The sequence below is a fragment of the Sinocyclocheilus anshuiensis genome, unplaced genomic scaffold (genome assembly GCF_001515605.1).
Source record: "Sinocyclocheilus anshuiensis isolate Anshui unplaced genomic scaffold, SAMN03320099.WGS_v1.1 scaffold79, whole genome shotgun sequence".
In the NCBI taxonomy this organism is placed as follows: Eukaryota; Metazoa; Chordata; class Actinopteri; order Cypriniformes; family Cyprinidae; genus Sinocyclocheilus; species Sinocyclocheilus anshuiensis.
Window position 1 is genome coordinate 37,814 of NW_015548213.1, and position 13,395 is coordinate 51,208.

The 13,395-nt window shown below is 36.2% G+C and overlaps 1 protein-coding gene across 1 annotated transcript in view; it reads right to left on the bottom strand.

The window, feature by feature from the left end:
• Positions 1–291: 291 nt before the first annotated feature.
• LOC107653795 (phenylalanine--tRNA ligase, mitochondrial-like) overlaps positions 292–13,395 on the bottom strand; it is a 94,511-nt gene continuing 81,407 nt past the window's right edge. The window contains exons 6-7 of the mRNA XM_016440618.1: positions 13,049–13,200; positions 292–364 (exon numbers count right to left, since the gene is read on the bottom strand). Coding sequence (XP_016296104.1) covers positions 322–364; positions 13,049–13,200 — 195 coding nt within the window. The 3' untranslated portion in view covers positions 292–321. The remainder of the gene's footprint in view (positions 365–13,048; positions 13,201–13,395) is intronic.

A 13,395-nucleotide genomic window follows, 5' to 3' on the forward strand; every position in this document is an offset into this window, starting at 1 on the left:
ATTCATCTCATCTGACCTCAGGAATCGTGTGAGATCTCTCTCTCTCTTTCTCTCTCCGCACAGCGTCTTACAGCAGCCTCACGCGCCGAGTATTTCCAGCTCATCAGCGGCGCTTCTCTGTAGCGATGGCAATGTGCGGTTTTGACAGGTGGACTTGCCGTCTCTCTCTCTCCATCCTCTCTTTCTCTCTCGCTCTCCTTCAAAGTGATAAAGTGACAGCTCCATTTGAAGGGGTCTGCTCTGACAGGACGGCGACTGGTGCCGAGCTGACTGCTTGTCTGGGACGAGTCGCACCTGTTTCATCTGTGAGACTGCTGCATCTCAGGTAGCATGACGACGGCACACCTGCACACCGCCACAGACTCTGGAGATCGGTAGACACACTGGCATCTTTAAAAATCCACCACTTATTTCCTAAAGCATTTTGTTTTTGCATTCAGACTGTGGCAAATGTCATTCCTTCACACACAAGTATGTGGACACTCAAACAACACATGCACACATGCTTGGTGAATGCAGGACGGTCCATCTGAAGGGTGTTCAGTGGCGTTTAGCTCTGGGCTTCTTCCACGCTTGAGTCAGTAAAGCACTTTATGGTGGAATCCTATAACAGTGCCGTGATGACAGCGACCCATTTGTCTGCAGGCGTTTTGTGGCTGTATGATTGATTTTATGCACCTGTTAGTAATTTTGCTGAAACAGCCAAATGTTTTATTTAGAGGGAGTGTCAACATATGTTTTGGTCATGTAGTGTATTATGATGCATAGTATCTCTGATTAGCATATCCAAAGTTTGGGCTTAATACAATATTTTTATGTTTTTGAAAGAAGTCTCTTCTGCTCACCAAGGCTGCATTTATTTAATCAAAAATACAGTAATAACAGTAATATTGTGAAACAATATCCCTAAAACTGAGAAGTGCATGCTCTGCTTGCAATTCCAAACAATTCAATCAGTTTTTAGTCGCCACAAAACAAAACAGTTCTAACGGAATAAATGCACATTTCACAGCATTAAACTCATGCATTAAAGTGTTTACACTGACAGCCCTAATATACTGTACAGAGAGAATGCTTAGTAAGAAAAATGGCCTTTTGTGTCAAAAGGTCTGCTTTATCCAGAGATTGATTTTTTTTTTTTTTTGTATAATAAGGCCAAATAGCATTTTCGTGCTATTACTGTACTTTGTAAAGTGAAGAGCACTGCAAGCACTGTATCATGGTAGTTACAGACACACAGGGGCCCGTGGGATATGGCGGGGCAGTGCCGTCTCCCACCGGTGACCTCCACTCCTCAATTACACAGAGATTACCCAGCAGCCCCGGCCCCGACTTGTCAGCCTCTATAAATTTAGAGGCGGCACAATTACACTCACTCCTGCCTGCTAACGCCATTAAACACTGCCTGCTCTCATACACACAGCAGGAGAGAGTGCAGAGTTAATACAGACGTCAGAGACGGAGAGAGATACAGATGGAGCTTTGCTCACACTGCTGCTCAAGAACAACCAATTTGTTCTCCTACATCTGACGATATCATCGCTCTCCTACAGTAAAACACTCCTGGGTTCTTGTCTTATTGTTAGATCATTGATATATTACCATTAATGTGTCTAACATTTCTCAGATATATATTTTTTTAAAAAGCGATCAATATTGACCCACCTTTTTCTTTTTTAATAAGTGTTCCTTGTGTTATTGTTCATGATTTGTCAGTGCATAATATTGTTGAGAGGAAAAAATAAATACATGTTTGTTTTCATAATCTTTCATCAAAATGTAATAACTTCCTCTGCTCTGAAATTGGTTTTCTATTCTGCTGATGTAATCCAGGGAAAAATAACATTAACCTAACCTGTTTTCACCCAAAATATCCAATCAAATCCTGATGGATAAAATCAATTCTCATTTCTCACACAATATTCCCAAATATGGTGTGACTAACAACATGATATAATAACAATAATAATATAGTGTCATTTTTTTTGCATTTAATATATTTTGAACATATTTATTAAGCAAACTAATTAAGTGGTGTTTATTAATAATAATAGTAATAATAATAATAATAAATATCATTTCATGATTTAAATACAATTAACATTTTCATTTCATATATTTGGTAAATTTCTTCTTTTTTTGCTATTTATTAATTATAATAATTTATAATATATTTAACACATTTTATATTTGACATTAAAACATATTGTATAATTTAATTAAATAAAAAATAATAAAAATTTAAATGTAATATATGTTTTAGGTTTATTAAGCAAATTAAGTGCTATCTATTTATTAATAATAATTATTTGCAATATATTTACCATATTTTATCATTTAAATAAACTTTAAAATGTTACATTATGATTTCATATATTTATGAAATTTTATTGAGCAAATTAATTAAGTGCTATCAAATAATAATAATAATAAAATACTAATATTTTCTAATTTACTGTAATTATACGTCTGTTATTCATTGAGGTTCTATCTATTAAGACTAATAATTTATAATGTATTTAATACATATTTTATAATTTATATGAATTAAAAATAAAAACAAAATAAATGTTAAGCTCATCAAGTGCCATCTTCGGCTCAGATTAATATAAACTAAGACTCATCTTAGTTTCTGTAAGACTCATCTCACACAGAAACAGTCATAGCTGATAGTATAATATGTATGTAGAACAATTTTATTGACCAATCAGCATCCAGGACCAGAACTGTCTGCTTTGTGAGTCACATTATTGAAGTTAAATGCATTGTGAATGCTGTTTGATGTTGACTATCAGTGTATGGACCATCTACCCACAGTGATGCAGCACAAACTGACTCTCTAAATGCTTCTCTAAGATGCTAATCTCAGCGTAGTGATGCAGTATGTGGTGTGATCTGTCTATTTTTTCCATCACTGATTGCTCCATAAACATATCTGCAGTAAAGCGGTGTCTAATTAACCTCGCAGCTGAGCGACCAGACCTCTTAAAGTCCGACCGCTGAGTAAAAGCTGACAAAACAGCAGTCAAAGTGAAGTGAGTCAGCCTGCGCTTCATTCATCTCTCCTTCCTTTGGCTGAGCATCAGTGTTCATAATGAGAACGCCCAGGCTCGGCTTTTACGAGGACTGAGGAGAATGAGTCAGGCCTTCTCAAACAAAAACTGAGAGGGAAGAAAGGGTTGTAAAATTTGTATACTACAGAATAATGCCTCTCACTGGAGGAAATGCCAAGACATTTACAGGGCTCATCCATAAGGATTTTTCTGCTGGAGATTAGATTTCTTACATCTTCACTGGCCTCACCACTAAATGATACATTGCTGATTAATAAAATGCATCATTATTACAATGTATTGTCATAAAATCTTGCCACAGTTGCATGAACTGACTCAAGTCCCTCACACTGGCCATCGCAGAGTATTTCCGGTTCAATCCAGATTTATAGCTCAGCTGTCTGGTCTAATTACACAAAACACTATAAATGCATTGCTTATCTCATCTCCAGTTTTTTCTTCTGTAATTTTCCCCCTTTAACAGATTCAACACATTTCTGAATTCACCCTGGCTCTGCATTTTCCAAAACTCTAATATACTTTATTTCAAGACATATCTTCATATTTTGAACACAACTACTCAGGCTTGACAGTAAAGGTGCGGCCACATTTAACACTGGTGACTTTTCATCAATAGGAATCCCTATGATCGGGAATAAAAAAAGGGTAAAAAAAAATGGTTTTGCAATCAGTTTGAGTTGGTCTCATGGATCTACTTTGTTGACCAACAGAAATCCACTGGGTTTGAAAGTGTCTTCTGCATGAGCTATGCTTAATTCATCACTACACTACTGACAATAGACTATGGACCTTTTGTTGCCTGTGAAATTTTGCTAATGCGATCCCACCTTAGGATAATGTTGGATGGGCTTTATCTATTTGGTGTCAAAGACAGTGCTTTTGAGCTATAAAACTCAGCGGCAAAATATTCTTCAAAAAGGTTTCAGATTTTGTCACAAGGCTTCTAGCAATCTCCAGGCATGACTTTCTCAGAAGTGTCGTTCCCTCTGGTCACTGTCCCAAAGAGACTGAATCTGTGAACTACAGAGGAGTCTGTTGATCTCTGGAGAGTTTCTGCCATGTCAGCCTTCCCTCTGCAACTCTTACTGGCCTCCTGGTCACTTCTTTGACAAACGCCGTTCTGGCTCAGTTATTCTAATTTGATGGGATGGTATGGTCTGGTCTCAGTGTCTGGGTCAAGAAGGTTTATAAAACCTGGAGAATCTGAATGAATATGAATGTTCTTTGGCATTCACATTCATCTTACTTGGAGAGCTGTTTAGGTGGCTTCTGCTATTTTACTCCATGGAGCTACAGAAATTTTGCTAGATGCGAAGAAAAAAAAAAACATATATTTGCTTTGGAACATTCATCAGTGAGTCACTGCACAATAATACCAGCAATGTATGAAAGTCTGTTTTTACCTGTAACCGTAATTCAGCTTTATATTTCACAATTGTTACTTTAATTCTTGTAACTGACTTTATATCTCCCAACTGTGACTTTAAATCTCACAATTGCAACCTATTTTTTTTTTGTAATTCTGGCTTTATATCTTTTAACAGTTATTTTAAAGAGGCCATCAACTGAGAAATCTAAATTTCTTGTAATTCTGATTTTATATCTTCTGTGATTTCAAATCTCCTAACTGTAACTTTATTTCTTGTAATTGCGACTTTAAATCTCAGAATTGTGACTTTATTTCTTGTAATTGCAACTTTTGTGTTTCTTGTAATTCCAGCTTTATATATTTTAATTGTGCTTTTAAATCTCTCAATTTTGACTTTATTTTTAGTAATTGCAATTTAATTTCATGTAATTCTGGCTTTATATCTTACAACTATTTATATATTATTATTTAATTCAATTTTTTTTTCACAATCTTCTGTGACTATAAACCTCACAATCATGATGTTATTTTATATCTCAAAATTGTGACTACATTTCTTGTAATTCTTACTTTATACCTTCTGTGGTTTTGAATCTCATAACTGTAACTTTATTTCTTGTAATTGTGACTTTAAATCTCAGAATTGTGACTGTTTCTTGTAATTGCAACTTCTTCCTTGTAATTCCGGCTTTATATCTTACAACTATTTATATATTATTATTTAATACATTTTTTTTTCACAATCTTCTGTGACTATAAATCTCACAATCATGATGTTATTTCTTGCAATTGTGACTTTAGTTTTTCTTTTAATTCCGACTTTATATATTTTAATTGTGCTTTTAAATCTCACAATTTTGACTTTATTTCTTGTAATTGCAATTTAATTTCTTGTAATTCTGGCTTTATATCTTTTAACTGTTATTTTATATCTCAAAATTGTGACTACATTTCTTGTCATTCTTACTTTGTACCTTCTGTGGTTTTCAATCTCATAACTGTAACTTTATTTCTTGTAATTGTGACTTTAAATCTCAGAATTGTGACCGTTTCTTGTAATTGCAACTTCTTCCTTGTAATTCCGGCTTTATATCTTACAACTATTTATATATTATTATTTATAAAAAAAAAATTCACAGTCTTCTGTGACTATAAATCTCACAACTATGATGTTATTTCTTGTAATTGTGACTTTAAATCTACCAACTGTGACTTTATATTCCACAATTATAACTTTATTTCTTATAATTGTGGCTTAATAACATCCAACTGTGACTTGAAATGTAAATCTACATTATATCTCACACTTGTGAGATGGAATTTTTATTTTACATCTCACAAATCTCATTTTATCTTCATTTCTGTTCACTCTGAGGTGGAATATGCCTCTACTCTACGTTCCTGGTCTTATTGTGCAATGACTCATAAGTGTGGGAAAAAAATTCCTTTAAATGTGCTTTAATTTGAGATCAGAATAAAATAATGAATGAGTGTTACTTTCTGAAGGCAGCATACCACTGTATATGCCTAAATCCAATATTTAGTCAAATATGACTAAACATTTGACATCATCCCTTTTTAAGTACAGTTCACTCTATAGGTGTGAGATATAAATGTGCCAGTATGTGTATGTATGAGCGTGAGTGTGATTGTGAGGTGTAATGTGATGCATAGCATCTTCCCCTGCGCAGTTTTGCATCGTCAACAACACCCCATTATTCATAAGGCTATAGTTGACATTCTCTGAGCCATGGGCCATTAAATACACTCTGCACTCTCTCTCTCTCACATACACACTCTCTTGTGTCTCTTTCACTGTGGCTCAGTAATGGTGGAAGACATTAGCCTGCTGGCTTGTAGCTCTTTCCGGAAGGATCCCCCCCGGGCTTCCGACAAAGAGGGCAGATTTTTAACAAGTCTGGCTCTTCCAGCAGCCTGCTGATGAGGACAACCATTTGCTAGCAGTACATCCCTTACTCCTATCACTGTCTCCTAACCTGACCGGCCGTGCTTAGCTGCAACTGCAGTCATGTACGTTCACACTTTTTGACACGTATCTTCTCTCCCTCCTTCACGCTCTGTCATTCAGCCAGCAAATTTAAAACCTTTTTTCGAAACAATCGGATTCCATTATATCCATTATAAAAAAGAGTGCAGCAAGTGTAGATGTTTTCTTCAAGAGCTAGTGTCTCTCAACCACATAGCTTTTCTTTTTTTTTTTACACAAACAGCTTGACAGCAAAGCAAATGTTGATCACAGCATGACATAAATCCTGATGATGCAGTTTTGATGTGATGCTTCCAATATATAAATACATAACCACGAGGGCCTCAAAACGCTTAGTCTTGTCATTGCAGCCGATGCTGATGTTCTCAAATATGATATTACTACAGATGGCAATCACACATATCCCATAATCAAACCTCACAGTAACCCACCAACCAGCAGAAAATCGCACTATATCACGCCAGAAGAGCGTAAATCAGAGTGCTTTGACGAGCTCAGTCAAGCTAAATCTGGCAGTTCTCCGTCAGGTCTCCTGTCCACAGCTGTCAGATTTATTGACAGCTGTCAACTTTCCAAATTAATTCTGCTTGTTTACACCTGACAGCGTTACTGGCCGATAAATGCAGATTTGTGTTGGATTATAGTGCCCTTCGGGTGAGATTTGTTATTGATGTCACACAAACAACTCCATGTTGAAAGAGAGCAAAGGAGAGAGAGTGTGAGACTTTTTCAGCAAATTTTGGGTGAACTACTCCTTTAACTTTGTACATGATTTGTACCTAAAAGTAAATGATAAAAATGTGTATAAATAAAAGAGAATGCAGCAGAATGATTTTCTCTGGTAGTCTCAGACTTTCGGACTGCATTTTTTCACCATTTCAAGATTTGCATTGGCAACATGCATAAATAGTTTCTGTCACACCAATAATGACATCAACTGAACTGAAAGAGATGAAAACATTTCTAAACTAAACATTTGCATTGCTTCCATGTCCTCTCACTACTGTTCTATTGAAAGTTTCCTGTGACATTTCAATTCTATATACAGTATATTGCTGTACAGTTGGGAAAGACTATGATTTGAATGTCAGGTGCTACACATCATCAGAAATGTTTATTGCTGGACAGCTTAATACCTTGACATTTCTTAGGGATATAGACATCCATCATATAACGGATGGAAAAAGTTCAGTGTGAATGTGGCATTTGGCCCTTTTTACATTCAGATGCCTATTTCACTGCACATATTATTCTAAAAATGTAACTTACCACTTCTCTAACTGTCTAAGTTAAAGCATTAAGACTGTATTTGTCAATGGGGCCAACTCAGCCTCCAAAAACTTCAGCAAATATGTTTCCATGAACATTTTTGGAAACGGAATAAATGATAGGCATGCATGAAACTTTCAAGCTGTCTCACGCCGAGGATGTGCGTGTCACAAATATATCTAAAATATGCCGCTATCTCAGCTAACTATGAATGACTTCCCACCTTTGGATTTTACATTTCAGTCGTTAAGGGAATTTGCAGTAAGGGATTCAGTACAACCAAGAAATACAGTTAGGCAACAGATAGCATGTAGGATTTACTTACTGTCAGTAGATAGCCTGCTGGGAAAGTTGATTGAATTACAGTACAAATAAATGATGTGCTGATAAATGCATTGCGCTGTTCAAAGGTGTATTGGTTTATGCAATGTTTTTGCTCTTTTGGTTTCATTTTTTTGTTTTCATTTACACGGCAATATAGAGTCTCTAGAAAAAATGCAATACAGTTTTTAGTAGCGCGTGCTATCACTATAATTATCGCTCACACTTAAGTTCAGAAGTTTGCTGAGCAAAAGTATTAAACTTTGATGTGTAATTCATCTCATATAGTTCGCATAGCTTGAGCAACATAACGGATGGCATGAATGGCAGCACACTAAAACTCTCCTTAAGAACTTGTGCCTCTAAATTTATTCCCAACCCCAGTACTAAAATAAGTAAATAAATAAATTACAAGAAGAAGAAAAAAAAAACTTAATTTACTACCATCAGTTGTTGGACGATTATTGAACTAGTCAACCATCCTGACCAAATCCTAATGCACTGAAAATCACGCACAGCACACTAGCATGTGTTTAAATGTTAATAAACTGCATCGTTCCATCCCAAGCTACATTATTGCATTTCAATATTTATTGAAACACACAGTAATTATACCTTTAGAAAGGTAACAGGGTTGATGGTAACAAAGTGGACAGTTTTACAATTTAATTTGACCTTACAAGCCTTGTTCTCAAGGTTGAGAAACCATAAATCTGTTTCTGGAAAGATAATTGAATGCTTATTATTGCATGTTCACTTTGAAATTATCAGTTTACTATATAAAATTATGTCAACGGAGTTGATGGTAACAGGGTGGACAGTTTTAAATCTTAGGCCATGTCCACATGTACACGGGTATTTTTATAAACTGAGTTTTTCCTTCTTCCGTTTTTAAAAAAATCTCCATCCACATGAAAAAGCAAACGCATGCTGTGACGCACTGTCAAGCGCATGCCAAACCAACAGGTGGCAATATAATCTCAACCGTAAAGCCATGTTGGCCAATCAGAAGCCTGAAAAAGTTTCCAGTAGGTGGAGATAACAGCGCAGGCTCTGACGTCACAAGCCAAAAACTCCGGTTTCGCTGTCTACACGATAACACTGAAACCGGAGTTTTTGAAAATCTTCACCCTGGCAGGCGTTTTCAAAAATGTTCAGTTTCAGTGACCTGGTGCTGCGTTTGCGTGTGGACGAACGAATGGCCTAACCGTGTAGAAAAAGCTGCGGTTTTAAAAATAACCGCATTCGTGTGGATAGGGCCTTAATTCGACATTACAAGACTTGTTCTCCGGGCTAAAAAAACAATGTATTTTTTGGAAAGAAAAGTTAGTTCTTTTATTGTAATTTTTTAATTACAGTCATTTAGTTTAGACATTTTCATGTCCACTTTTTTATTAGGAATTGTGTATAAAATTATAGTAACAGGGTTGACGGTAACCGGATAGACAGTTTTAAAAGTTAAATTGACATTATAAGCCTTGTTGTCAAGGTGTAAAACTATAAAGTACTTTTTTAAAGGGAATTTAATGCCGATATTTTAATGTTCATGTAGCAAATTCGTAGATATGGGAAGGAGGCGGGAACCGGCGAACACTTTAATAATAAAATAAACAAACACAAAATGAAAGTAAAGCGGCAGCCCCTCGCGGACGACTGCCGCACACAAAACACAAAATAAAGTCCAGGCCTGGTCCTCTCTCGTCTTCCACTGTCGTCCCTCCTCCTTTTGTCCTTCCGGAGCTCCTCCGTGGGACTCGAGACCGGTGAGTGGCGCAGGTGTTGCTCATTACCATTAAACTCCACCGGCCTCGCTCCGCTCCCACGCCTCTCGGCCCCACCCCACTCGTTACAGTTCACTATTTATTATCAGTTGTGTACTATACAAAATTATTGTAACAGTTGACGGTAACAGAGTGGACATTTTAAAACCTTAAATTGCCATTACAAGTGTTATTCTCAAGGTGTGAAACTATTAAGTACTTTTTGAAAAGGGAATTTAATTATGGTATTTTGACTTTTTATTATCAGTTGTTTACTTTACAAAATTATGGTTACAGGGTTGACGGTAACAGAGTGGACAGTTTTAAACTTTAAATTGACAATACAAGCCTTGTTCTCATGGTGTGAAACTTTTTGTAATTTTATGTGAACTTTTGGAAAGAGAATTTAATGCTGATATTTGAATGTTCACTTTTATACTGTCAACTGTTTACTTTACAGAGTTATGATAACATGGATGGACAATTTAAATGGACATTACAAGTCTTATTCTCAAGGTGTGAAACTATTATTAAGTACTTTTTGGAAAGAGAATGTAATGCTTATATGTTAATGTTCACTTTTATATTATCAGCTGTATACTAAATTTGTTTGTAAATTAGGGTAAAAAGGTTGATGTAACAGGGTGGACAGTTTTACAATTTTAATTGACTTGCAAGCCTTGTTCTCACAAAAGTAAGGTAACAGGGTTGACAAGTAAGATTGTCCCCCACTAAGAATCAAAAAAAAAAAAAGATGACTTTGAATTGTCCTTGAAAACTTCACTTCCTGAAAAAATGGCATTGCCATTAAGACGAAAGCATATTGACATTAGTTTTAATTAAAATGAGCATATTTGCTATTTATTCTAAGAGAAGGACAAATGCATCCATATAATAAAAAATCAGACAAGAGTGTTTAGAAAACACACAAGAGGATTCTTTGATGTTCATTGTTTTGCAGAATGAGAAAACGCTCACATTTCTTTGAGTCACATGTAAAAATCTAGTCATTTTTGAAGGAAAACCCTGCTGTATTGTTGTCAAAACTGAAGCAGCGAGCACAAAGGAAAAGCATTATGTTTCCGATGGCTCTTTGAGGGCACATCTAATGCCAGAATCTTCCTCACCGCACTGAAGAAGAGCATGATGGGAGACTTGCTGCCAATCTCATCATATTAACAGCTCTCAAAACTGCCCAGGTCAGCAGTACCGCAGAGAAAACCAGAGAAAATGATTGGGACAATATTGCGAATGTGACATTTCAGACGGACGGAGATGGCTGGAGGCTAGATGAGCTGTGATTGGCCATCCTCTCGCTGTAATTAGTGATTTGAAGTTGGAGAACAGGTTTAAAGTAAGTATTGACGTCTCCCTCACCCTTTCCCTCTCTCTCTCTCTGGTTGTAGAAAGTATGAAGCAAAGCTCACAGGCATTGACGCAACTGCAGCAAAATGATCATAAAGAGGAAATTAGCTGCAGGACACACACACACACACACAATACATTACGGCTACTTAGAAAAGTACTTCCGCAGCAGCAATACACTTACATTATGATGAATCACAACCTATTCTAGAAACGATTCAACTAATATATTTGTTTTCGAAGAAACGTACGCACAAACAATGGTCTGGGCTGAATCGAATTAGAAAAAGAGCAAAACAAACACCAATCTCTTTCAATTTCTAGCTGCCGTATGGGCTATTACACCCTTGCAGCACCTCATGATGTCATCTTATTTATGGATGTCATTAGGGGAAGGGGAGGGAAAAGGTTGCTATTTAAAAAAGATTAAGAGCAGGGACAGAGATTAATGTTTGCGGCTCTTTTTACGCACTGCAGGTTCTCGTTGTCTCATTTAACACACACACACACACACACACACACATGCGGTCTATTCCAGTAGAGGGGACTTGGGACAGTCGGACCACTGTGCCCACAGGTGAACTTCTCATCCTCTTTAAAAATTAATTATTGATGTCACAGGGTGAGGAAACAGGCAAAGGGCAACCCGAGCACAGCCTCTGCAGTCCACAAGAACAGACATGTTCAGGAAGAGCCGTGCCGTATGAACTGCATTCAGAGAAAATCACGTGGCTCGTTCTGTGGTTTGTGAAAGTGTTTGTGAATGGGCGACGGAAGAAAGAGATAATGTGTTTGAAGAGCCTGTCAAACACGGTCCAATGTGAAATGCAGCCTAATGCTGGAGTGTTCAAAACCGAGCCATTAGGCATCGTTGACCCCTCCCTCTTTTGTCAATAGGTGAACGCTGTGCTACCAACGGCCCCGCGCAATAACATTAGCATTCTCTCCTGTCAAAGCCATTAGCTTTGACAATGATTGCAAAGACTGACATACAACTGAACAAATGAATGACAGAACACAGCAACTTCTTAAAATCTTCATGTTGGATCAACAGCTTGAATGAATGAATGAATCAATCAATCAATTAATCAATTAATCAATCAATCAATCAATCAATCAATCAATCAATCATGCAATCAAGCATCCATGAAAAAGAATAGACTTTTGGATACATTAAATAATGTAATTAAACTTGAATGTACTTTATTTTGACAATTTAAGTGAAATTTATATTTTTGCAATCGTGTACAAATATTTCAAATAAATAAATAAATAAAACAGACTCATCTGCACAACTTCCCTTCACCTAGAAAAATTATGTAATTATGGTAAAATATATTTTCTCTGAAAACACACCTACATTTTACTTCTCAATTTAATTGATCTCTTTCTAGAGGAAAAAAAGAGCTAAAAGTACTGACTTAGAATAGGACCTTTAGCACTGAACAACACATTTAATAAATAATTTTCTGTATTTTTTTATCCTCATGCTTCTGGAGTGTCTATACACCCACCATAGCTATGTGATCACCTAAAAATCTATTATTAAAATAATAATAAATAAATAAGTTAAGTTATAACTCAAAACAAGATTTTGAGTAAAGATTACATAAACAAGATTTAATATACACTTTGAAAAAAACCCATCATAATACAGTACCTTGATTTTGTTCTCAAGTGATATTTTTTCTTATTTTAGAGTTTTTAAAAAGACCATTAAAGAAAATAAATAAACAGCTAAGCATACTGTTTTATAATAGAACGTTTCACAGTAAATAAAACTATTATTTTTTATTATTTTAGTCTTGTGCTACTGGAATGCTTGTTCGGTTATGGGTTTTGCCTTTAAGCATTTCTGTATCTGACATGTTGGATTTCTTACTTTGGATGTGTGAACTCGTCCACCAGCGTGACCTTCTCCACCAGGTCTCCTCCGATGCTGCGCACCAGGTCGTAGAAGTCATTTTCTGTGTAACCTTCGGCCGGCAGCCAAAAAGAGATGTCATTGAAGAGTGGTGGGTACTTACTGAGAGGCTGCGAAAAAGAGAGAAGAAGAAATCCATTTGTTAGGAATACAATACATAAGAAAACAATACATGCAAGGAATATATGCATCCATTCTTACTTGCATGTATTGTATTCAAAAACCTCACTATTTTCAGCACTCACACTCACACACACACACACACACACACACAAACACACACACACACACACACACACACACAC